The following is a 26,273-nucleotide window of genomic DNA, read 5'->3' on the forward strand; positions in this document are numbered from 1 at the left end:
TAAGGTTTCGAGGCTGACGTTTGGCAACTTGAACCTTCAGCTCCCTCCACAGATTTTCTATGGGATTAAGGTCTGGAGACTGGCTAGGCCACTCCAGGACCTTAATGTGCTTCTTCTTGAGCCACTCCTTTGTTGCCTTGGCCGTGTGTTTTGGGTCATTGTCATGCTGGAATACCCATCCACGACTCATTTTCAATGCCCTGGCTGAGGGAAGGAGGTTCTCACCCAAGATTTGACGGTACATGGCCCCGTCCATCGTCCCTTTGATGCGGTGAAGTTGTCCTGTCCCCTTAGCAGAAAAACACCCCTAAAGCATAATGTTTCCACCTCCATGTTTGATGGTGTTCTTGGGGTCATAGGCAGAATTCCTCCTCCAAACACGGCGAGTTGAGTTGATGGCAAAGAGCTCGATTTTGGTCTCATCTGACCACAACACTTTCACCCAGTTCTCCTCTGAATCATTCAGATGTTCATTGGCAAACTTCAGACGGGCCTGTATATGTGCTTTCTTGAGCAGGGGGACCTTGCGGGCGCTGCAAGATTTCTGTCCTTCACGGCGTAGTGTGTTACCAATTGTTTTCTTGGTGACTATGGTCCCAGCTGCCTTGAGATCATTGACAAGATCCTCCTGTGTAGTTCTGGGCTGATTCCTCACCGTTCTCATGATCATTGCAACTCCACGAGGTGAGATCTTGCATGGAGCCCCAGGCCGAGGGAGATTGACAGTTCTTTTGTGTTTCTTCCATTTGCGAATAATCGCACCAACTGTTGTCACCTTCTCACCAAGCTGCTTGGCGATGGTCTTGTAGCCCATTCCAGCCTTGTGTAGGTCTACAATCTTGTCCCTGACATCCTTGGAGAGCTCTTTGGTCTTGGCCATGGTGGAGAGTTTGGAATCTGATTGATTGCTTCTGTAGACAGGTGTCTTTTATACAGGTAACAAACTGAGATTAGGAGCACTCCCTTTAAGAGTGTGCTCCTAATCTCAGCTCGTTACCTTTTCTAAAAGACACCTGGGAGCCAGAAATCTTTCTGATTTGAGAGGGGGTCAAATACTTATTTCCCTCATTAAAATGCAAATCAATTGATAACATTTTTGACATGCGTTTTTCTGTTTTTTTGTTGTTGTTATTCTGTCTCTCACTGTTCAAATAAACCTACCATTAAAATTATAGACTGATCATGTCTTTGTCAGTGGGCAAGCGTACAAAATCAGCAGGGGATCAAATATTTTTTTCCCTCACTGTATGCATATAATCTTACATTTTATTTAGTTTGAAATTAGCCTGGTAAATGCGTTTTTAATCTGTAGGCTACAATCTCAATTGACCACCCAGTTTATTTGCTTAAACCCAATCAAGGAGTGCAACATTTGACCGATATTATAATAATAATAATATGCCATTTAGCAGACGCTTTTATCCAAAGCGACTTACAGTCATGTGTGCATACATTTTTACGTATGGGTGGTCCCGGGGATCGAACCCACTACCCTGGCGTTACAAGCGCCATGCTCTACCAATTGAGCTACAGAGGAAACCCCATGATTAATCAGAAATAGTGGGGAGAGCAGGTCACACAATGGTAGTAAATGTCAGGGCAGCATGCCCTCAGGCTAGGGCTGGGCGATATGGACAAAATATAATATCACTGTATTTTTCAAATTTTTGGCGGTATTTTATGTTTTTGAATTATACAAGTTCTAAATGTGCTTTACGAGTAGTACGTGACCCTATTGTGGCAACACATACATACATACATACATACATTCTAAAATATTTCAATGGGTCTTTCTCCATTCTGATTGTTTTATACAGTTCAATTCAACTGAAACCAAAAACAATTCATCTATTTGCACTCATTTGAGATCATTTCCCACTGCCACCTAGGGCTGCACAATATGGGCAAACAATCTAGGCCTTATTTTTAACCAAATGTTGCAATTGCGATTTGACTTGCTATTTAGAGCAAAACACTTGGGTGAACTGTTGGAATCATGGAAATAGACTGATTATTTTAATTCTATAGTTAGAATATAATAGTGGGCACTTTGAATACAGCGTTTTGACATGACAACAAATGTAAATGCCAGGGAGGAGTACTTGTGATAGGGTAGGAACCAAAGTGTTGTGTTTCCTAGGGGACCCTATAATCTTTGGCTACATTGAATGTTTTCTCATAGCTACTTCATGTAGCTAACATATTCATGCTGCACGTATTCCTCTTCGATTTAGAAGATACTGTTGCACAAACAACATGCTGATTTAGGTCTACACCATCACTGGTATTATCAGGCTGTATAGCTAGTTACGTTTGCTCTGACTTAGTACATTTTATTAGCTAGCCAGCTAACTAGCGATTAGCATTTGCGGCTAACACGATTTAGGCCCAACTTGCTAAGAAAAGAAAAACTAGCCATCTGCAGATGTAAGAAACACAAACTAATAGTGTAATTATAGAATGCTAGTGGATTTATATTAAGAAAATGAAAACGGCATCGTTGTCATCAACATTGTTGCTTGTGCTGCATTGACCACGCAGACTGAACGAAAGTGTCTCTGGTCGAGCAACAACAAATGCACTCCTTGAGTGACGGGGGCGGGGCTAGGTCTGTGTGGAAAGCGGCGCGGAGAGAGATGACTCCAGTAGCGGAGTAAACTATCAAAATGGACGTTCCACGCGGCGTATCACATTTAATAAACCAAACATTCAAATACCGTTATAGAAGGTCAAGTAAAAACCCAAACCGGTCCATGCATCAATACCGGTGTATATAGTCAAATACGGCATACTGCCCAGCCCTACCTCAGGCCATAGAGCTGCCCAGCAGAGTCAGTTAAAAAAGGAGCCCAAGGGCTCTCATCTTCAAAGTTACTTGATCAAATATGGCCTGCTCTTGAAAATGAAGGACATACAAGTTAAATAAAACCCTAGCCTCCATAAATTTACCTCTATCCCCTTAAAAACCCAGAAGAGGCTCAATTGATTTCATTTGCTTGTACAGAAGAGAAAGTGGAGACGGAAAAGGAAGATTTTTAAATGTCCTCCCAGAGACGATCACAAGTCTCGATTTAAATTAGCAGAAGAGAACTGGGAAAAGGAAGTTTGTCGTAGAGTTGACGCCGGGTGGGGACACCTCTGCATGGTGTCGTGAATTGGCAGGCTGGTCGTGTAGGAGACAGAGTAAAGTAGAGAAGTGCCCAGTCTCTGGTGTGAAGTGGCCCTCTGATAGCACTGAGCCATGCTGCATGATATGAGTAAGTCTGGGTGCCTGCCTCTACTTTGTACCCTCCACATTTACATGCCCTGACCCACTTCAGCAGTGGCCAGAGTGGGGGGATGGGGACAGGGAGGGGTAGTCTGTGTAGGACGCTAAAAATACCCCATCCGCACCAGCAAGACCATAGCAGAGGGATCCCTGGAATTGCTGTCCTTGACTCACATCGAATAAGTTGGCATGTAGAGGGGTTCAAAGTGCCAACCATGACCAAGAGGGTTTCCTTAGTTTGGGGGCATTGCTTGGAAGTCCAGCACCACACGTTGTCATTTGAACAGATAACATTTGCACCATTTGGCCATAGAGAGCTGGTACATTTAATACTTTCTGCTCCCAGGAAAGGAGAAACTGCTGGGCTTTTTTATGACAAATGTCTATTCTTATACGGTTGTGAAACCTCAATAGCTTTCTTTGGTCTTCTCTTACTTAGTAAGGGTTTTGCTGGTGTCATGCACAAAGGGTTAACCTGGCTCCTGTCGTTGTTCAACCATACCATGCCAGCTGTTAGCTCAGAGATCCAATCACAATGATTTTCCACTGTTGTGACATGTGACCTGTTCCGCAACCCGAAACTGTCACCGCTCAGCAAATGTTGGCACTTCCTTCATCTTGGTGGTGCAGGCTCAGAGCATAAGATGTGAGGACAGGGGAAATGGAGTTGGGCCGCCACCATTACTTTGGGGTTGAACATGTGCGTTTGCTGGGTGCTGAGGGCAACTCAAATATGCCAACCATTTTTAGAGGGCCATTTAGGAGAAGAAAAAAAACGCATCGAGCGAGTCACACACAGCAATAGGCAAGTTAACATGGTAAGTAATCTGGGCCACAGTGGAAATTCACTTGAATTTGTCTTAAGTTGTGGAAAGATGCCGTTCCTGTCAGGCAGAATGCAAGTTGCCAGAGGGTTTCAATTAGTATAAATGGGCCACACTAAAATTTGAGTATAAGTTCCACTTAGGCAAAGGTAAAAAGTTTCACTTTGTGTTTTCACACATCTGACAAAAATTTTTTTTTAAACACTACCACATGAAATATTTTGGTGGAGACCTCTGCGTACCTTTCAATCTCACCCAAAACTTGTGGCCAGCACAAGGGATATTTCCCTCTCAAATGAGGTTTTATGTCACCTCAGAAATGCAACCAGCCCTGCAATTATGTTGTGTAAAGAATAATAAATCCTGCCCTTTTTCCATGGCAGATGGCTCCAAATAGAATTGACGAATGTGACCGACTAGTTTCCCAAAAATGAGTCTGAAAGTAGTGGGTTCATTGGGTTGCTCTCATTTGTCCAGTTACTGAGATTAAATTGTTACTTGTTGTGTGAATGTACCACATTCGCGCCCTCGTTAAAGCGCTCTCTTTCTGGGCGTCTTAAAATATGTAGGGATTTTGGCCTGACGCAGATACAATTATGATTATTATGTTCCTATCCGACTTTAAAAAGGGAAGCGCTCTCTCTCTCTCTTCTCTTCTTTTCCTCTCTTTCTCATTCAGTTCATTGTTACACCCAGACACTAATGCAGACAGTGAATAAAACCGACTGCCCAGCTGGTGATCTCTTTGAGAGAGGGAGTAGGAAGTGCGTCCCCCGCCTGCCCTACAGTGGTAAATTCCTTTCCTCTAGAGCAGTGATTCTCAAACCTCTCCATTGGGACCCCCAGCCGTTCCATGTATTTTATATATTCCAGAGTGAGCACACGTGATTCAACTTGTCAACTAATCGTCAAGCCCTTGACCAGGTGAATCAGGTGTGCTAGTTCAGGGCTACAACACATTTTTGAAACGTCTGGGGGTCCCGAAGAGAAGTTTGAGAACCACTGCCCTAGTGGATCCACTGGTCATTCACTGTCCTATTTTGCCCTTTAGCCAGTATACAGTGGGGAGAACAAGTATTTGATACACTACCGATTTTGCAGGTTTTCCTACTTACAAAGCATGTAGAGGTCTGTAATTTTTATCATAGGTACACTTCAACTGTGAGAGACGGAATCTAAAACAAAAATCCAGAAAATCACATTGTATGATTTTAAAGTAATTAATTTGCATTTTATTGCATGACATAAGTATTTGATACATCAGAAAAGCAGAACTTAATATTTGGTACAGAAACCTTTGTTTGCAATTACAGAGATCATACGTTTCCTGTAGGTCTTAACCAGGTTTGCACACACTGCAGCAGGGATTTTGGCCCACTCCTCCATACAGACCTTCTCCAGATCCTTCAGGTTTCGGGGCTGTCGCTGGGCAATACGGACTTTCAGCTCCCTCCAAAGATTTTCTATTGGGTTCAGGTCTGGAGACTGGCTAGGCCACTCCAGGACCTTGAGATGCTTCTTATGGAGCCACTCCTTAGTTGCCCTGGCTGTGTGTTTCGGGTCGTTGTCATGCTGGAAGACCCAGCCACGACCCATCTTCAATGCTCTTACTGAGGGAAGGAGGTTGTTGGCCAAGATCTCGCGATACATGGCCCCATCCATCCTCCCCTCAATACGGTGCAGTCGTCCTGTCCCCTTTGCAGAAAAGCATCCCCAAAGAATGATGTTTCCACCTCCATGCTTCACGGTTGGGATGGTGTTCTTGGGGTTGTACTCATCCTTCTTTTTCCTCCAAACACGGCGAGTGGAGTTTAGACCAAAAAGCTATATTTTTGTCTCATCAGACCACATGACCTTCTCCCATTCCTCCTCTGGATCATCCAGATGGTCATTGGCAAACTTCAGACGGGCCTGGACATGCGCTGGCTTGAGCAGGGGGACCTTGCGTGCGCTGCAGGATTTTAATCCATGACGGCGTAGTGTGTTACTCATGGTTTTCTTTGAGACTGTGGTCCCAGCTCTCTTCAGGTCATTGACCAGGTCCTGCCGTGTAGTTCTGGGCTGATCCCTCACCTTCCTCATGATCATTGATGCCCCACAAGGTGAGATCTTGCATGGAGCCCCAGACCGAGGGTGATTGACCGTCATCTTGAACTTCTTCCATTTTCTAATAATTGCGGCAACAGTTGTTGCCTTCTCACCAAGCTGCTTGCCTATTGTCCTGTAGCCCATCCCAGCCTTGTGCAGGTCTACAATGTTATCCCTGATGTCCTTACACAGCTCTCTGGTCTTGGCCATTGTGGAGAGGTTGGAGTCTGTTTGATTGAGTGTGTGGACAGGTGTCTTTTATACAGGTAACGAGTTCAAACAGGTGCAGTTAATACAGGTAATGAGTGAAGAACAGGAGGGCTTCTTAAAGAAAAACTAACAGGTCTGTGAGAGCCGGAATTCTTACTGGTTGGTAGGTGATCAAATACTTGTGTCATGCAATAAAATGCAAATTAATTACTTAAAAATCATACAATGTGATTTTCTGGATTTTTGTTTTAGATTCCGTCTCTCACAGTTGAAGTGTAATTACATTTACAGACCTCTACATGCTTTGTAAGTAGGAAAACCTGCAAAATCAGCAGTGTATCAAATACTTGTTCTCCCCACTGTAGGTTGGGTCATTTTTATCACGGACCATTTGAATTGCCTTTCTTCATACAAAGCTGCCTTTTACATGTCATCTTTCCTGCCGTTTTTTGACTTGCTGATTCCGGTGCACCCCTCTGTCCGGCTCGAACATGGCACATTCCCTTCTGATGATTCTAAGAAATTAATCAAATAGAATCCTCCTTCAGACAGGCTGACCACTGCTGTGCTTTATTCTGCGCTTTGGTCTCTAACATTGGGGGGGGGGGGGGTAAAAGATGAATGGACAGGGCTCGGTTATTAGTCTTTGCCAGTGACCTGGGGTTCCTACAATCTATTTTCAGAAGGGAGCTGTGAAGTGAAACGACTACAAGCGTCTTTGCCTGATAGTTTGGATTATATCATCAGTGTGTTGCCGTGACTTTCATAATAAGTGCTGTTATTGAAATGAAACATGCCATTTGAATTCTGAATGACCAACGTTATGTGTTTTTTCTCTTTCAGATCCTTGTATGCTGTCTTCTCTCTGAGTCTGCGTGTGTGAACCTCGGTGAACATGAAAGAATAGGGCACGCCACGGTCTGAGGGAAATGGCTTTTGATCTGTCCAAGTCCTTCTACCTGGAGTCTCCTCACTTCACCACCATCCTCCTCTGAAGGACCTGTAGCTGTTTATGGGAACTACTACTGGGCTTGCTCGCAGAGGATTTTAGCTCTCCCTTTGGGACACCATTTTTCACCGTAGCCGACGGTGCGCGCGCAGAGGGACGTTATGGCGAACAACTCGTACAGCGGAGTGAAGAACTCCACGGCCAACCACGATGGGGACTTTGGTTGCTCGCTAAAGGACCTGCGGTCTCTCATGGAACTGCGGGGGGCAGAGGCAATAGGCAAAATCAGGGAAAGTTATGGGGATGTTCAAGGACTCTGCACCCGATTGAAAACGTCACCTGTAGATGGTAGATACCGCCTCGTTCTATTTCTCAACCAATTCACCTTCATCACTCTTCATTTGATTAGATCTGTTGTTCTTGAATGCTAGTTGTGAATGCTAGCTTAGAGAGCATGTCATTGGGCCGTGTCATCCACAGCACCTTGACATCACTTCCTTGGAAAGCTGGTATCCTAGTAGACAGGTGGCCGGGGAAGGGTGGCACTGACCCGGTCCGGGCCTTGAGCTATTCCGGGGTCTATGTATCTCGCTTGCTCTCGCTCTCTTTTTTTCACCTCTGATGTGCGGAGGGAGGCTTCCGACAGACCAGCTGTCTGCCTGGGCACCGTACCAGACTCTGCAGGTCAATGTTCCACATGTGGGGACAGGACAGGATGGTGTGCACGGCTAGTAACTGGTTTAACGTTGTGGTGTGGGCAAGACATGAGCTCATCTCCGGAACTGGTCTGCTACCCTGTTCCGTTGTGCAGCTTTCCAGCAGCATGGCATGCTTTTATCCCCCTTTCAACATGCCCTGGAGACGAGAGTTGAAAAACACTTAATTACCAGAGTCTGTCTTTTTGCTGTAGCCGGTGCACAGGTCTCTCAGGGCTCTCCCCAGCAATGTCTTGGTCCGTGTAGCAGCTAATCTTAAAAAATGGCACTGCTTTTTTAAGTGTGTGTGTGTGTGTGTGTGTGTGTGTGTGTGTGTGTGTATGTATATATATATATATAGATAAGTCACCACCACCACTGCAATATTTATCCTATTTTTATAAGGTGGTTCAGGCAGTACCACTGTTCCGTTCCTCAGGGACTATCCCTGTTGTCTGCTTTATATCCTGTCTGTGTGTGTAGACGCTGATCCTCTCTGTCCACTCAGCAGATCTGGCCATGCCAAGCGTGTGGAAAAAGTGCCAAGTCACTTTACATCAGGGACTTGCTTGTGTAGAGCCTCTCCTGCATACATTGGTTTACCGCTCTCTCTCCAGTCCCCACATAGAAGTTGTTGTGCCTAATCGCCGGCATGACCTGGTTTGAACTCTTGGGGGAGGGGATTTTCGGTTTGATCCCAGATTAAAACGGCACTGCATATCCACCACAGTCAGTGCCATGCAGTGTTTCAATGCTAGTAATGAATGGCCTGTACCACATCCGTTTTGTAGGTTGTGTAGGTTCTACAAACCCCTGTGCCACATTCATTTGTTGGTTTGAACTTCAGAAGTGGCACAGGGGGTTGTGGGTTTGAACTTCATATGTGGCAGAGGGGTTTGTTGGTTTGAACTTCATATGTGGCAGAGGGGTTTGTTGGTTTGAACATCAGATAGGTTTGTATTAGAGTTAACATACCATGATGTTATAGTATATGCAATATTTCAATGATTTGGACAATGGTTGCCCCATTCTTTCATGCATAATCCTTTTTAAAAAACAACGGTTTTCTCATATTCATAGCTGACATTCTTTGAAAAGGAAAAGGCTCAACACTCACTCACCATTAAAAATGCATTGTTTTATTCAAGTTAAAATTAACTTTTCCGCCATCAATGGTCTTCATCAGAACCACACACACCTGGCTTTGTACAAGGATTGAATATCTGCTCAAAGCTGTTGTGATTTATTGAAAAAGGTTTTGCAGGGTCGGTAGCTGAGACTGGTGTCTCAAGTTTTATTTGTCACATGCACAGTGAAATGTTTAACTTGCAGGCCCTTCCCAGCAGTGCATTATTCAATATCAAAGGAGTAGAACTAAAAAACCAACATGAGAAATAAGAAAGGAAGCAAAAAACTGTAGAATGGAAGCTATATAGAGGGTCGGTGCCAGTACCAGATTTACAATGATCATCGTCTACACATGTGTCTGAGCATCTGTGTCAACCGGTTGAAATGCCGAACAGAAAGACCGCTCATACTTGAGGCTTGAATGATCTCAAATGCCCTAGATCAGTCAGTTATGGTACTTGTCCTCTCCTGCCCTTTCAGTGAGTATTGAAACACCAAGATGATTAACAACCAGAAGTATTTAGGCCTAGTCATAGCTGGATTCTGTTCTGCCTGCTCAGTGTCAAAAGTGCCAGAGTAAAGCTCCAACTGGGGGGGGGTTTAAATGTGTAAATTGCAAGGATTTGTTGAGCTTTGTATTTGGATGTTTTTGGTGAATTGTAAAGTTTGTATAACTTGTAATGACAAAGCAGGGGATCTGTACAGGGCCATGCCTTGTATGATATTGTGGTTGTTAGATTTATTTTGTCTTGATGTATGCTAGCTAGAGAGACAATGTCATGTAAGTAGTCATGCCAGTTGGTGTTTTATTAAGGATAAACAGGGATGAGATCAGATAGGGTTATCTGTCCATTTAGTTAGGCCTTGTGCATGTTCAGAAACTTTAAAATCATCGCTTTCATTTCCGCTGACAGGAATTTACAGTATAATTAATTGCACTTTTTTGGATGGCTAGTCTTTTCTGATAGAACGTTCCTCTGAGAAACTTGTTAATTTAGAAAATGAATGATTCTCTAGTCTCTACCCATCCACCTATATTTGACAATGTACACTTGAGTTTACATAGCTTGCTCTCCTTTCAAGTGACCATAGCTTACATCCACTGTAGTGCCCTTCCCGGTGTCATTTGAAAATGTTCCCAGTGTGAAAATGTTCTCAATTAAATTCTCCTCATTTTCACGTTCTGATCGATTGTGATGTCATTTTGTAAAATTTCTCACAGCCTGAAAATTGTCACAGTTCAATAATTGCACGCACGTCTGCTTATGTGGATGGCTGAGCTCGTGCGGATGGCTCTCCACACCCCACCCCCTCGGCCTTAATTAGCTAGCTATCGTTTATTTAGCTACACAAACAATCAAACTGCACACCTCTGAGAACAAGCCATCTCGACCAGCTTGACCACTAATTATGCTAGCTCGCTAGCTAGCTAATTAAGGGTGAGGGAGGGTGTGGAGGGAGACATCCGCACAAGCACAGCCATCCACATAAGTAGACGCGTGCAATTATTGAACTGTGACAATTTTCAGGCTGTGAGAAATGTACATGTCACAATCGATCAGAACAGTCAAAACAATCAGAACGTGAAAATTGGGAACATTTTGACATGACACCCTGCCCCTGATAAGCTAGAGTAGCTCCACATTGTTTCCTCCACAGCGTGTGCAGTGCAGCAGCTCCACTACTTGGCTGGGTGCCCCAGAGTTTTTGACACATGTATTTCAATCAGCTCATTCACTATTGGCCAGGAAATTAAGCCGTCATTTAAGATTACTGCCAGCTTGACAATCGAAAGAGGATTGCTAATTAGTTAGTAGGCTATTTCTCCATTCTAAAGCCCAGTCCTTTCACAAATCTTTTGACGACTTCCAGCTTTTATTTGGAAAATCTGCTTTCTTTACTGGTTACACCATTACTAGGGACAGCGTTGAAATTTGTTTTAAAGGGAGCAGGCCTTCCTACAACCCTTGAATGTCACACTATATTTAGCCCAGAATACTATATGTACCCACCAGACCTCCACAAGGCTATTTTCTACACTGTAACCACAATCTTTTCCCTCTTACTAAAGCCAGTAACATAATTCGCAAGGATGTTTCCACCTATTATTTCAGCACTGAACAGACTGTTCTTCTGTCCCTTAACCACATTATTCTGCATAAGCTGAATTTTAAATAACTCTGCCCCTGAGCAACAATATTATTGACAATCTTAGGGGTCGCGTTAATGCATAATTGTGTTTTTCACGCAGAAAAAAAAGAAAACATAAGAAATCTTGCTGCGTTTTGTAATGCTTCTTATTGTCATTTCTGCTGGGCTTCAGACTAATTTTGTGCTTTAGTTGCGCTTCTCCACTCGGATGAGAAATCTTGGCTCTCATCGTCAGACCAATCAATTTCCCACATAAAGGAACTACCATTTTATCAGCAGACAGTGCTCCGACTGACGTGTAGCTACTTCTCCCTGTGTTATTTTCTCCAGTAAATGCAAGATTAACTGGCTACATTCTTTGATGGCCATACATTGTTTTTGCAAAAAAGACCTTGCTTTTTCGTTCTAAACTAATATACGTGTGGCTGCTAGCCAAAATAGCGTTGCACTTCGGTTGTCATCTGATGATAATGAAGCCATTTTCTGCTGAATGTGTGCACTGTTTTGTGTGAACTATAGTTGCTCACCCCTAATCACTATTGAAGCAAAAAAAACACTGAGTTTCAATATAAAATGCTGGTGAAATAGTTTAAAATGCAGATATTGATGGTCTGCGTTTTCAAAATGCAGATTTCTGAAAGCTATGCAATCCCTGAATCTTCTCAGATTGCCCGCTCATTCTTTCACTATTGTTCGAACTTCAGAGTAGACGTATTTTGGGTGCCACTACATTTATCTGGTGATATTGATCTCGTCTGCCTGCAGATTGATTTACCTGTTGTAATCTCTGGCGTTAAAGTCCCTTCAGCAGGGTAGTTGATTGCTCACTTCTGGGGTTGTCTTATTGGTGATTTTCATGATGTTTTGTTTTTGACCCTACCTGTACTTTTAAGCTGTGTCAGTCTTGCTAGTATTGTTCTCTTTTGAAACCAAGGCTATGTCTTTGACACAGCATCTCTGGTAGACTTTGCGCAGAATGCCGATGGAACACAAGTATGTTTCCTAATTGTTAGGGCAAGATTGTCAGAATGAAAACGTATCTTGCTTCCATCAACTACTGTCTATAGCACTACACAGCTGATTCAAATAATCAAAGCTTGATGAGTTGCTTATTTGAATCAGCTGTGTAGTGCTACTGTCCTGTTGTTTTTCACGCCAACCCTAATCTAGTGCACCTGATTCTAATAATTAGCTGGTTGATAAGCTGAATGAGGTTAGTTACAACTGGGGTTGGAGTGAACCTACAGGAGGGTAGCTCTCCAGGAACAGGGTTGGAGAACCCTGGTCTATAGTCTACTGCAGTGTTTTCCAACTCCATTCCTCCAGTAACCCCAACAGTACTCATTTTTATTGTAGCCCTGGACAAGCACACCTGATTCAACTTTTTTTTTCTCACCTTTATTTAACCAGGTAAGCCAGTTGAGAATAAGTTCTCATTTACAACTGCAACCTGGCCAAGATAAAGCAAAGCAGTGCGATTAAAAACAACAACACAGAGTTACATATGGGGTAAAACAAAACATAAAGTCAAAAATACAACAGAAAATATATATATACAGTTTGTGCAAATGTAGCAAGTTATGGAGGTAAGGCAATAAATAGGCTATAGTGCAAAATAATTACAATTAGTATTAACACTGGAATGATAGATGTGCAAGAGATGATGTGCAAATAGAGATACTGGGGTGCAAATGAGCAAAATAAATAGCAATATGGGGATGAGGTAGTTGGGTGGACTAATTTCAGATGGGCTGTGTACAGGTGCAGTGATCGGTAAGGTGCTCTGACAACTGACGCTTAGTGAGGGAGATGAGTGTCTCCAGCTTTAGAGATTTTTGCAATTCGTTTCCTGTCATTGGCAGCAGAGAACTGGAAGGAATGGCGGCCAAAGGAGGTTTTGGCTTTGGGGATGACCAGTGAGATATTCCTGCTGGAGCGCATACTACGGGTGGGTGTTGCTATGGTGACCAATGAGCTAAGATAAGGCGGGGATTTGCCTAGCAGTGATTTATAGATGGCCTGGAGCCAGTGGGTTTGGCGACGAATATGTAGTGAGGACCAGCCAACAAGAGCGTACAGGTCACAGTGGTGGGTAGTATATGGGGCTTTGGTGACAAAACGGATGGCACTGTGATAGACTACAGTGTGTTGGAGGCTATTTTGTATATGACATCGCCGAAGTCAAGGATCGGTAGGATAGTCAGTTTTACGAGGGCATGTTTGGCAGCATGAGTGAAGGAGGCCTTGTTGCGAAATAGGAAGCCGATTCTAGATTTAACTTTGGATTGGAGATTCTTAATGTGAGTCTGGAAGGAGAGTTTACATTCTAACCAGACACCTAGGTATTTATAGTTGTCCACATACTCTAGGTCAGACCCGTCGAGAGTAGTGATTCTAGTCGGGTGGGCGGGTGCCAGCAGCGTTCGATTGAAGAGCATGCATTTAGTTTTACTAGTGTTTAAGAGCAGTTGGAGGCTACTGAAGGAGTGTTGTATGGCATTGAAGCTCGTTTGGAGGTTTGTTAACACAGTGTCCAATGAAGGGCCAGATGTATACAAAATGGTGTCGTCTGCGTAGAGGTGGATCTGAGAGTCACCAGCAGCATGAGCGACATCATTGATATACACAGAGAAAAGAGTCGGCCCAATAATTGAACCCTGTGGCACCCCCATAGAGACTGCCATAGGTCCAGACAACAGGCCCTCCGATTTGACACATAGAGTTCAATCTGAGAAGTAGTTGGTGAACCAGGCGATGCAGTCATTTGAGAAAACAAGGCTATTTAGTCTGCCAATAAGAATGCGGTGGTTGACAGAGTCGAAAGCCTTGGACAGGTCGATGAAGACTGCTGCACAGTACTGTCTATTATCGATCGCGGTTATAATATCGTTTAGGACCTTGAGCATGGCTGAGGTGCACCCGTGACCAGCTCGGAAACCGGATTGCATAGCGGAGAAGGTACGGTGGAATTCGAAATGGTCGGTGATCTGTTTGTTAACTTGGCTTTCAAAAACCTTTGAAAGGCAGGGCAGGATGGATATAGGTCTGTAACAGTTTGGATCTAGAGTGTCACCCCCTTTGAAGAAGGGATGACCGCGTCAGCTTTCCAATCTCTGGGGATCTCAGACGTTACGAAAGAGAGGTTGAACAGGCTAGTTATAGGGGTTGCGACAATTTCGGCGGCTAGTTTTAGAAAGAAAGGGTCCAGATCGTCTTTGCAGCTCTTTCAGAACATCAGCTGTCTGAATTTGTGTGAAGGAGAAGCGGGGGGGGGGGCATGGGCAAGTTGCAGCGGAGGGGGGGGCATGGGCAAGTTGCAGCGGAGGGTGCAGAGCTGGTGGCCGGGGTAGTGGTATCCAAGTGGAAAGCATGGCCAGCCGTAGCAAAATGCTTGTTGAAATTCTCGATTATTGTAGATTTATCGGTGGTGATAGTGTTTCCTAGCCTCAGTGCAGTGGGCAGCTGGGAGGAGGTGCTCTTATTCTCCATGGACTTTACAGTGTCCCAAAACTTTTTGGAGTTAGTGCTACAGGATGCAAATTTCTGTTTGAAAAAGTTAGCCTTTGCTTTCCTAACTACTTCCTGACTTCTCTGAAAAGTTGCATATCGCGGGGGCTATTTGATGCTAATGCAGTACGCCACAGGATGTTTTTGTGCTGGTCAAGGGCAGTCAAGTCTGAGGAGAGCCAGGGGCTATATCTGTTCTTAGTTCTGTATTTTTTGAATGGGGCATGTTTATTTAAGATTGAGAGGAAATTACTTTTAAAGAACAACCAGGCGTCCTCTACTGACGGAATGAGATCTATATCCATCCAGGATACCTGGGCCAGGTCAATTAGGAAGGCCTGCTCGCTAAAGTGTTTTAGGGAGCGTTTGCCAGTGATGAGGGGTGGTCGTTTGACCGCGGACCCGTTACGGACGCAGGCAATAAGGCAGTGATCGCTGAGATCCTGGTTGAAGACAGCGGAGGTGTATTTAGAGGGTAAGTTAGTCAGGATGATATCTATGAGGGTACCCATGTTTACGGCTTTAGGGTTGTACCTGGTAGGTTCGTTGATAATTTGTGTGAGATTGAGGGCATCTAGTTTGGATTGTAGGATGGCCGGGGTGTTAAGCATATCCCAATTTAGGTCACCAAGCAGTACGAACTCTGAGGATAAATGGGGGACAATCAATTCACATATGGTGTCCAGGGCACAGCTGGGGGCTGAGGGGGGTCTGTAGCAAGCGGCAACAGTGAGAGACTTATTTCTGGAAAGGTGGATTTTTAGAAGTAGAAGCTCAAACTGTTTGGGCACAGACCTGGATAGTATGATAGCCTGCAGAGCTCTATCTCTACAGTAGATTGTAACTCCACCCCCTTTGGCAGTTCTATCTAGACGGAAAATGTTGTAGTTGGGGATGGACATTTCAGAATTTTTGGTGGCCTTCCTAAACCAGGATTCAGACACTGCTAGAACATCAGGGTTGGCGGAGTGTGCTAACGCAGTGAATAACTCAAACTTAGGAAGTAGACTTATGATGTTAACGTGCAGAAAACCAAGGCTTTTACGGTTACAGAAGTCAACAAATGATAGCTCCTGGGGAGTAGGAGTGATATTGGGGGCTGCAGGGCCTGGGTTAGCCTCTACATCACCAGAGGAACAGAGGAGGACTAGAATAAGGATACGGCTAAAGGCTTTAAGAACTGGTCTTCTAGTGCGTTGGGTACAGAGAATAAAGGGGGCAGATTTCCGGGCGTTGTAGAAAAGATTCAGGGCATTATGTACAGACAAGGATATGGAAGGATATGAGTACAGTGGAGGTAAAGCCTAAGCGTTGGGTAACAATGAAAGAGAGAGCATCACTGGAGGCACCGATTGAGCCGGTCTCGGCGTGTATGGGGGGTGGAACAAAGGAGCTATTTGAGGCAGTTTGAGAGGGACTTGGGGTTCTACAGTGAAATTGTATAATAAGAACTAACTGGAACAGCAATAGGCAAGGCATATTGACATGGGAGAGAGGCATAAAGCAATCACAGGTGTTATTAGAGAGCGCTAAGACAACAACTGGTAATGGTGATGAAAGTTTGGGCTGAGGCTAAACAGAATAAACAGGACAGGGTACCGTGTAAAGGAACAGTCCAGCAGGCATCAGCTGTGCAGCTGAGTGATCATAAGGTCCAGTGAACAGCAATATGTGAGTCCGAGAGCAGATTAAATTGGTGCTTCAGCACAGCGAGCAGGAAGCACGGTTGTAGTTTGCGTGTGCTAGCGGGCCGGGCTAGCAGATGGATCTTCGTGGTCGTCGCAACAGGAAGCCTGTTGAAACCACAGACGATTACGTCGGCAGACCAGTCGTGATGGATCGGCAGGGCTCCGTGTCGACTCTAGGAGGTCCCGTCCGGTTGACAGAGAGGTAGATAGCCGGGAGATGTGCTTGACTCAAGGCTAATTAGCCAACAACAACGTTCATATGGTTGCAGCTAGCTAGTTGCGATGATCAGGTGTTAAAGGTCCAGTGATTTAGTGATTCCGGCAGAAAATCCGATAGGTTCTGGGTCGATAACTCGCTGTGCAGACAGTGCAGACTGGCCGATAATAGTCCAGACTAGAGCTGGCTGGTAGGTAGTGCAGGCCACGGACAATGGAGAAAAAGCAGCTAACGGTGGCTAATAGTGAGTAGCTAGTTAGCTGGTTAGCTGGCTACTCTCGTCCGGTAGACAGAGCGGTAGATAGCCGGGGCTAGCTCAAGGCTAAATGGTGCTACGGGGGCAGTGGTGATTAGCCTACAGCGACATCCATTCGGTTGCGGCTAGCTAGATCCGGTGTTAAGGTCCAGTGATTCAGTTATTCCGGCAGAAAATCTGATGTTCTGGGTGAAAACCGCTAACGGTGGCTAATAGCAAGTAGCCAGTTAGCTGGCTGGCTAGTTTCAACTGGAGATTCTAGATAAAGGTGAGTAAATAATAGAATCCGTTCCACATTGAGTGAGGCGGGTTGCAAGAAAGTATATTTAGTAGAAGGATGAAAAGTGTGATAGGGAAATATATACGTAAAAATAAAATACAAAAAACTGGCTATTTACATGGACACACAAGAGAACACGACCGCACTGCTACGCTATCTTGTTAACTAATCATCAAACGTTGAATGAGGTATGTTTGTGCCGGTCTACAACCAAAATGTGTACTGTTGGGGCTGCTGGAGGACTTACACTGTACTAGTAGTAGCAGGTTTGTTATAAAGCTGGACGCCTGCTAGGGGAAGCTATTCCTCCGTAGACTTCTAGATGTCTCCACTCTCTGTCTGCAGAGATCATGTATCCATGGCTGTTTTGCCCAAATCATTTTACCACCTGCACCACGAGTAAAGTCCAGAGGGCTAATTTTAAACCACAGTGTAGGGAGAATAGGACAGTACTTGGAGGGGTTAAGCGGGGACAAGTTGATTATTAAAGAGTTAATGAATAGTCGCACGGGTGACTGGTGATGGACTTTCAAATAGCTAAATGATTCAAACGCTAACATGATTTTAACCTTTTGTTTGTCATACGTCCTCTTGCCTTAATCATTCTCTTGTCACTAATGTTTATTTCACTAATGCGGAGATGGGGGGGGGGGGGGGAGAGAAAGCGGTGGATTGTGGAAAATGGAGCGAGTATTAGCTGTCAGCGTGCTTTCATTAGAGGCTGGTAATGAATCAAAACAGACTGTGAAGGACAGCCGGCTAGAGAGCTGTGCGGCAGCAGCACGATAAACCTTAGCCTTTGATCGTGCTGTAAATGGTGAGTCATCACCAGCAGCACCTCATCCCCGCGCGCGCAAACACACTGGGGGAGAGAGAGGGAAGACTGCATTATACCTCCCTCCCTGGCTGGCTGACTGGCTGCCCCTCGACACACTACTTTAACATGTAAACACACACGCAGTAATATAGATTTATAACGAGATACAGTTTGATGCATACATAGACATCAGCTATAAAACGTCCCTTTTTTGATCTGGAAACGATCAGTCAAATGACTGTCATGGGGTTTACGTTATAGGCTAATTGCTGTAAGTAGGCTAAGAGCAGCAGCGCAATATTCTAGTGTATTGCTCGCTACTTGTTGTTCTGTGGGGTGAATTCCGGCATGCTATCTCCACCATGAGATTGATGTAATGATGTGAATAGAGTGGTCTTGACGTGGCCAAATTGCCTCATCTCTTGTACTTGAAACATTACACCGGATGTTCCAGTAGCACATTCAAAAGTTGATTCTGACAGCTCCTTCTGGCAGAGAATCGTATCTCAGCAGGTGTGCATGCCCCCTCTCCTCCCTTGTATCCTTCAATCTCCTCGTCCTTCTCTATTCTATATTTCACTCTCCTCTCCTTCTCCACCCCACTGCTGCTCTGCAATGCTGACTAATTTCCCACTGCTACACGTGATGTCATTGCTTGCCTGCAGACTCTGTGAGCCCTTTGCTGGCCCTTCTGCTGCTGTTCAGTCTCCATTCATTAGACTGGGAGCCTAAGCCTCCCGACTGACTCCCTACAGCTTGCCTACAGCCTCCCAGTCTAGTCTCCCACTCTTCATTAGTCCATGTCTGTCTGTCTCTAGCTATCTCTCATCTCTCTCTGTTGCGCTCTCTATTTCTGCTCCTAGAGCCTGCTTATAACCCCCCAATCTATCTCCCAGATCACTATTGATTAGTCTCTTCTCTCTCTGTCATTCTCTGTCTCCCTCTGACTCTCTGCCTCCACAGTTCAGTCAGTCAGTACGCTTAAATATAGGTTGAAAAGCCACATCAAATGTATGAAAAGTATTTTGAATTTGACCTTTGCCTGTGGAGAGCAGGCATTTGAATGAGCTGCACGGCAAGCGAAATGCTCTCTGTGCACACAAATGAATGGGTCCACAGAGCAGTCGGGCCTTGTCACGTTGAATAAGGTGAGATAATGATAGGGCCTTGCTGTGACTGTCTGAATGTAAAAATTATCACTGCATCTCCAGTTATCAATCTGTTTATTCAATCACTGGCGGGGGAAAGTCACTTGTGTGATTTGTCTTAATAACATGTAGGTTTTCTGACTGTCCTCAATTATATATATATTTTTTATATATCCTGGAATTCTACCCTTAAAATCTGAGAGCGTAGCTCCGGTTGACTTATTTTGCAGAAGTAGAATGTGTATTGTCGCCGGGTGGCATTGTTGTCTTATAGTGTGTTTATTTGGAACTGCACGGCCTGTCAGAAACACTGATGCCCTGTGGGTGCTTGTTTTCAGGAGCCCTGCGACAGAATACGGCTCTCTGACCTACCTCAATCTATTCTGTCTTTCTGGTCCTGGCTGTTTTCATTTAATTAATTCACCAAATGTCTACATGCATCGTTGTCGATGAGGTTAATGAGGCATTGGATATTACCATTATTTTCCAGAGTTGGTGGTTGTGGTAATGGTTGTCAAAAATAAATGTCAATGGTACTAAGAAAATGTAAAAACACAAATGCACTGGCTTAATCTAATTCCATCTCTCTCTTTTCCCCCAGGTTTAAGTGGGCAGCCCGCAGACATCGACAAAAGAAAAGAAGTGTTCGGGCAGAACTTAATACCTCCGAAAAAGCCCAAAACCTTTCTTCAATTAGTTTGGGAAGCATTACAAGACGTAACACTGATTATCCTGGAAGTGGCAGCCATAGTTTCATTAGGCCTTTCTTTCTATAGACCTCCAGATGCCGAACGAGAACGTAAGCAACACCTATTTACCTCTTCTACTTGATGCCTAGGCAGTAATGGAGGTAACTCAGTGGTTTTCTGACCATCCTGTGCTGGCTCTGATGTTTTCTTTTTAAATCGGAGCACTTCGGATTGGCCTGATAGTTTATAAACCACCTACAGTGACTTCAGAAAGTATTCACACCCTTTTTTTTTTTTGTTAACTATCTAAATAAAATGCCCCAAACATAACGCGTTGTATTCAGGACAAAGTTAATTCCTTTGCCACATTTTTTGCAGTTTTACTTTAGTGCCTTATTGCAAACGGGATGCATGTTTGGAATATTTCTATTCTGTACAGGCTTCCTTCTTTTCACTCTGTCATTTAGGTTAGTATTGTGGAGTAACTACAATGTTGATCAATCCTCAGTTTTCTCCTATCACAGCCATTAAACTCTGTAACTGTTTTAAAGTCACCATTGGCCTCATGGTGAAAATCCTGAGCGTTTTCCTTCCTCTCCGGAAACTGAGTTAGGAAAGACACCTGTATCTTTGTAGTGACTGGGTGTATTGATACACCATCCAAAGTGTAAAACTTCACCATGCTCAAAGAGATATATAATGTCTGCTTTTTTATTGTTATTTTACCCATCTACCAATAGGTGCCCTTCTTTGCGAGGCATTGGAAAACCTCCCTGGTCTTTGTGGTTGAATCTGTGTTTGAAATTCACTGCTCAACTGAGGGACCTTACAGATACTTATATGTATGTATGGGGTACAGAGATGAGGTAGTCATTCAAATATCATATTAAACACTATTATTGCATACAGTGAGTCCATGCAACTGATTATGTGACTTGTTAAGCAAATCTTTACTTATTTAGGCTTGTCATAACAATGGGGTTGAATACTTATTGACTCAAGACATTTCAGCTTCTCATTTTTCATTTAATTTCTGAAAACATAATTCCCCTTTGACATTATGGAGTATTGTGTGTAGGCCAGTGACACAATCTCAATTGAATCATAAACAATTCCAGGCTGCAACACAACCAAATGTGGATGAAGTCAAGGGGTGTGAATACTTTCTGAAGGCACTGTAGGTGTCCAATGTACTGCACTGAGTAGTTGTATTTGTATTTGACTTAAATTCACTGCAGAGGGATAGTTTATTTAAAATAAATTCTGCAGCTGGGCCTATTTAATAACCATTTACATCAACATTTAAAGATATGTGTTCAGATTGTGTCTATTAGACACCTGGCGGTCTATCCCTGTAACCGTGTGCTTTGATCCGTATGCAGACTGTGGGAGCGCAGCTGGAGGGGTGGAGGACGATGGCGAGGCGGAGGCGGGCTGGATCGAGGGCGCCGCCATCCTGCTGTCGGTCGTCTGCGTGGTGCTGGTGACGGCGTTCAACGACTGGAGCAAAGAGAAGCAATTCCGTGGCTTGCAGAGCCGCATCGAACAAGAGCAGAAGTTTGCCGTTGTCCGCGGCGGCCAAGTCATCCAAATCCCCGTGGCTGAGATTGTGGTCGGCGACGTTGCACAAATAAAATACGGTAAGAGGCGTCTCTTGCTGCATCCCAAATGGCACCCTATTCCCTATATAAGAGCACTACTTTTGACCCGAGCCCGATGGGCCCACTACATAGGAAATAGGGTGACGTTTGGGACCCAATTATCTGTTATTGGCGAGGATGAATTGACCAGAGCGTGTAATGTTTTCTGCGTTCATCCACGTCTTTTGAATTCATAACGGACTATTTATTCTCCTGTTTGTGTGTCCCAGGTGATCTCCTACCCTCGGACGGTATTCTTATTCAAGGAAATGATCTCAAAATCGACGAGAGCTCCCTCACGGGGGAGTCGGACCACGTCAAGAAAACGCTGGATAGAGACCCCATGCTGTTGTCAGGTAGCTGTCCTATTCTTGTTCTTCTGCCTTGTTTTATACTATGAAGCTCATGTGGTTGTAGTTCAGTTACCAGGCCTAGATTTGTCCCCACCCCTAATAGTGGAATAAACAATTTTTGCAACTGGAATATAAGGCCTTTGATAGATGATCTTACTTTGTCTTGGAATGGGGTATGCAGGCAGTATCCAGCAATATTCTGAGCTGGAGTCCAGCAGTACTGTCAGGGATCGCGTTAACGTAGAATTCTGCAAAAAAGAACACACACAAAAAACGCATACCAAATATCTTGCTGCATTTTTTAAAACGCAGATCTGAAATGCTGCTTGTTGTAATTTCTGCTCGGTGTCAGACTGTTGTGCTTCAGTTGCACTTCTCCACTCTGATGTGAATTCACAAATGGCTTTCTATCAGCAAACAGCGCTCTGACTGATGTGTAGCTACTTTTCTCTGGTACTTTTCTTGGTGTAGCCTACTTTTCTCAGGTAATATGCAATATGATGGTCTGCGTTTTGAAAATGCAGATTTCTGAACTCTAATACAACCCCTGACTGTGGACTTGATGGTGTAGGTCCAGGACTACTTGAGCACTGTGAAATATATAGACCTCTAAACCCTGTTTTTATTTTGCCGTCTGAGGGTATTGCTTGTCTTATCCCTAATACCATTTTATGAAAGCAAGTTGATCCTTTAATAAAATGGCACTTCCTTGGTCAGATCCCCAAGGAGGGGATTTAAAAAGTGCTTGTTTGCCTCTCCCAGCCCCCTGTGGTCTCACCTCCAAGAGAGCCTGTCTGCATTTAGTCTGCATCATCATCATCTTCCCACCCAGCTCAGACCAGCCCCTGCCTCTGTTCTGATAGAGAAATACAGCCTAATTAACACAGGCATGGGGGAGCTCTTAATGCACTTCTTCCTCCCTCTCTGTCTCTGTGTCTCTCTCTCTCTCACTGTCTCTCTGTTCTCAGTCAGTTGTGGGCATTAAACTCTGGAGAAAGCTACTGTTGTGTTGTGGGGCTCATGTTCCCATTAATTCACTAAGGCTCACAATTGGCTTTTGATTAAAAGCTGGGAGTGTGCAAATGTGTTAGTGCTGTCATCCAGGACGAGTATTTGAGGCTTGACTCTGCTTTTGAAATGTAATTCCAAAACGTGATACACTTTATTAAGTTTGTATGCGCTCATATTTAGCTGTAAAAATAAGCCTACAGTTTTTCATATTTAGCTGTAAATAGGCCTACAGTTTTTCCTGTCAGATTTACTCACAATGACCACAGGCTCCCGAATCTGGACCCAGGACTGGAAACACCCAAATATTCCTTACTATCAGTACCAATTTATAGCAGACAAATGAAGCCGTGAGCAACAGAGCTAGGTACGGCTGCCTGCACTTTCCATGTAATTGTAACGGGGAATGTTGACGTCTGTAGCGTTAGCTAAGTAATAGTCAGGGAAACACCTGGCATTTACACTGTAGCATTAGCTAGGCGCCTGACTTTCTAGCCTACCTCACCCTACCTCTCCTCTCTATCTGCAGGCAGGCACAAACATCATGCTAATCTGTATCCCCCAGGTTTACTCACTTTACCACGGGAATCAACATCCAGGACTGCTAACACCCACATTCCCCACTCCCCATAGAATTGGACTATAATGGAAAATGTCTACATGGCTTTAGCTAAGTAATAGTAAGGAAAACCCTGGCAGAGGCCTATACAGTGTAAGCATCAGTTGTATGTCTATGGCGGCGCTACCTCACCCCGCCCTTATCTGTTTTCCCTCTGCAGGCACCCACGTCATGGAGGGCTCCGGCAAAATGCTGGTCACGGCCGTGGGTGAGAACTCTCAAACTGGAATAATCTTCGCTTTACTGGGCGCCTCGGAGGATGACGAGGATGACGAGGAGGAGAAGGAGGCCAAGAAGAAGGAGAAGAAGGAGAAGAAGGAGAAGAGAAGTACGTTGACATTTGAGAGCGCGTGGAATCCATTCATGATTCACAGTGTGCAAGGCAGAGCATCATCTACAGTTCTCTCTACCCACGCTTTTTACAATTATTTTATTATGCCTTTGCCCGTTGCACAAAGAATGGAGTTTTTCTCTCAACAGTCTTTTGTTGAATTTCTATAGATGCAGTTGATGTGCAGAGAAGTGTGAGGAAGCGGAGTCAGACAGGTAGAGAATCAGTGGCGTCTGTCTGGGCTGTACACTGCAGCAGCACCACTACTCACTCACACAGCAGAGCAGACTGCACTGAGCTGAGAGAGGTTTGAACTAGAGCTAAGCTGAGGAAGGGCTGAGCACAGGTCAGGTCTCAGCTGTGGTGGAACTTATTTTGGGAGAGCTGCTGCTTCAATGGGAATAGTTAGCAAGGCTTTACTTTAGCACTTGCTGCCGTGTTCAATGCTGCTGTGCGTGTGAAGTCCACAGCCTTGTATTGAGTGCTTGCAGCTCACGATGCAGTATATGAGGTTAGGTGTTCGTTGTACATATAGCGCAGTGCTTTCTGGCATTCTTTGTTGAGCAATTGTAGTTCTATTCAATCAAGGCCGTGTGTGTGTGTGTGTACACTACAAGACCAAAAGTATGTGGACACCTGCTGGTCGAACATCTCATTCCAAAATCATGGGCATTAATATGGAGTTGTTCCCCCCTTTGCTGCCATAACAGCCTCCTCTCTTCTGGGAAGGCTTTCCACTAGATTCCGGAACATTGTTGTGGGGACTTGCTTCGATTCAGCCACAAAGAGCATTCGTGAGGTTGGGCACTGATGTTGGGCGATTAGGCCTGGCTCGCAGTCTGCGTTTCAATTCAACCCAAAGGTGTTCGATGGGGTTGAGGTCAGTGCTCTGTGCAGGCCAGTCAAGTTCTTCAACACTAATCTCGACAAACCATTTCTGTATGGACCGTGCACGGGGGTATTGTCATGCTGAAACAGAAAAGGGCCTTCTGTCATTGTATGCTGTAGCATTAAGATTTTACATCACTGGAACTAAGGGGCCTAGCCCGAACCATGAAAAACAGCCTCAGACCATTATTCCGTCTTCCACCAAACTTTACAGTTGGCACTATGCATTGGAGCAGGTGGCGTTCTCCTGGCATCCACCAAACCCAGATTTGTCCGTTGGACTGCCAGATGGTGAAGCGTGACTTGTCACTCCAGAGCACTCGTTTCCACTGCTCCAGAGTCAATGGCGGCGAACTTTACACCACTCCAGCCGACGCTTGGCATTGCGCATGATGATCTTAGGCTTGTGTGCGGCTGCTCGGCCATGGGAACCCATTTCATGAAGCTCCCGACGAACAGTTCTTGTGTTGACATTGCTTTGAGGCAGTTTGGAATTCGGTAGTGAGTGTTGCAACCGAGGACAGACGATTTTTACACGCTTCAGCACTTGGCGGTCCCGTTCTGTGAGCTTGTGTGGCCTACCACTTCACGGCTGAGCCGTTGTTGCTCCTAGACGTTTCCACTTCACAATAACAGCACTTACAGTTGACCGGGCAGAAATTTGACGAACTGACTTGTTGGAAAGGTGGCATCCTATGACGGTGCCACGTTGAAAGTCACTGAGCACTTTAGTAAGGCCATTCTACTGCCAATGTTTGTCTATGGAGATTGCATGGCGGTGTGCTCGATTTTATACACTTGTCAGCAACGGGTGCGGCTGAAATATCCGAATCCACTAATTTAAAGGGGTGTCTACATACTTTTATGTGTATGTGTGCATACGTTTCGGTTTTGAAACAAGTTAATATACTATAGTAGGATGTGGATCAATTTATGTAGTTTATGGCTTTCGGTGTGTTTTGTGTATGATGAAAGTGGCTGGCTGTAGTTCTATCGTGTGTGTGTGTGTGTGGACCTGTTTGGTATGGGTAGAAATTACCTGTTGGCTGGAGGAGCTGATTTACAATTTGCATGTCATAATGCAACCCCAGCACTCATCTGTTTGGCTTCATAAAAATTATTGCCGTCTCTCACGGTATCAAATCAAAATGGGAGATTTTGATTTTAAGTTGGTGTTCAGAATTGCAGCTGTTTGCAAATTGCTTCCCAATAGGTGACTGACTCTGTTCTCGATTTTGCTTTCCATCCACAGAGCAAGATGGAGCAGCCGAAAACCGCAAGAAAGGTGAGTCTAACAGGCCGGAGTTCTTTTCATTTCCTTTCGACTTGGTTGCGCGCTGCTACTGTACCTTGATCTGTTTCGCTCTATATATTAATGCCATCTCCATAGCCCATTTAACAGTATTGGATTTTAGTTTAACCTTGACCTGTCGCTTAGCCTGGTGTCAGTAGTAGTAGCTTAACCAGTGTCAGGTTGTGTTTCCCCATGCTACTCTGTGGCCTTGTGGGTCAGAGCTTG

General features: G+C 44.6%; 1 protein-coding gene across 2 annotated transcripts in view; it reads left to right on the forward strand.

Moving 5' to 3' along the window:
* LOC311129048 (plasma membrane calcium-transporting ATPase 1-like) overlaps positions 1-26,273 on the forward strand; it is a 63,090-nt gene that overhangs the window by 4,083 nt on the left and 32,734 nt on the right. For both annotated transcript variants that reach the window (XM_084161308.1, XM_084161307.1), the window contains exons 2-7: positions 7,234-7,687; positions 19,828-20,025; positions 21,298-21,555; positions 21,786-21,911; positions 23,696-23,863; positions 26,007-26,039. In XM_084161308.1, coding sequence (XP_084017434.1) covers positions 7,501-7,687; positions 19,828-20,025; positions 21,298-21,555; positions 21,786-21,911; positions 23,696-23,863; positions 26,007-26,039 — 970 coding nt within the window. In that variant the 5' untranslated portion in view covers positions 7,234-7,500. The remainder of the gene's footprint in view (positions 1-7,233; positions 7,688-19,827; positions 20,026-21,297; positions 21,556-21,785; positions 21,912-23,695; positions 23,864-26,006; positions 26,040-26,273) is intronic.

Source organism: Coregonus lavaretus (assembly GCF_964263955.1).
Source record: "Coregonus lavaretus genome assembly, chromosome: 5".
Taxonomy (NCBI): domain Eukaryota; kingdom Metazoa; phylum Chordata; class Actinopteri; order Salmoniformes; family Salmonidae; genus Coregonus; species Coregonus lavaretus.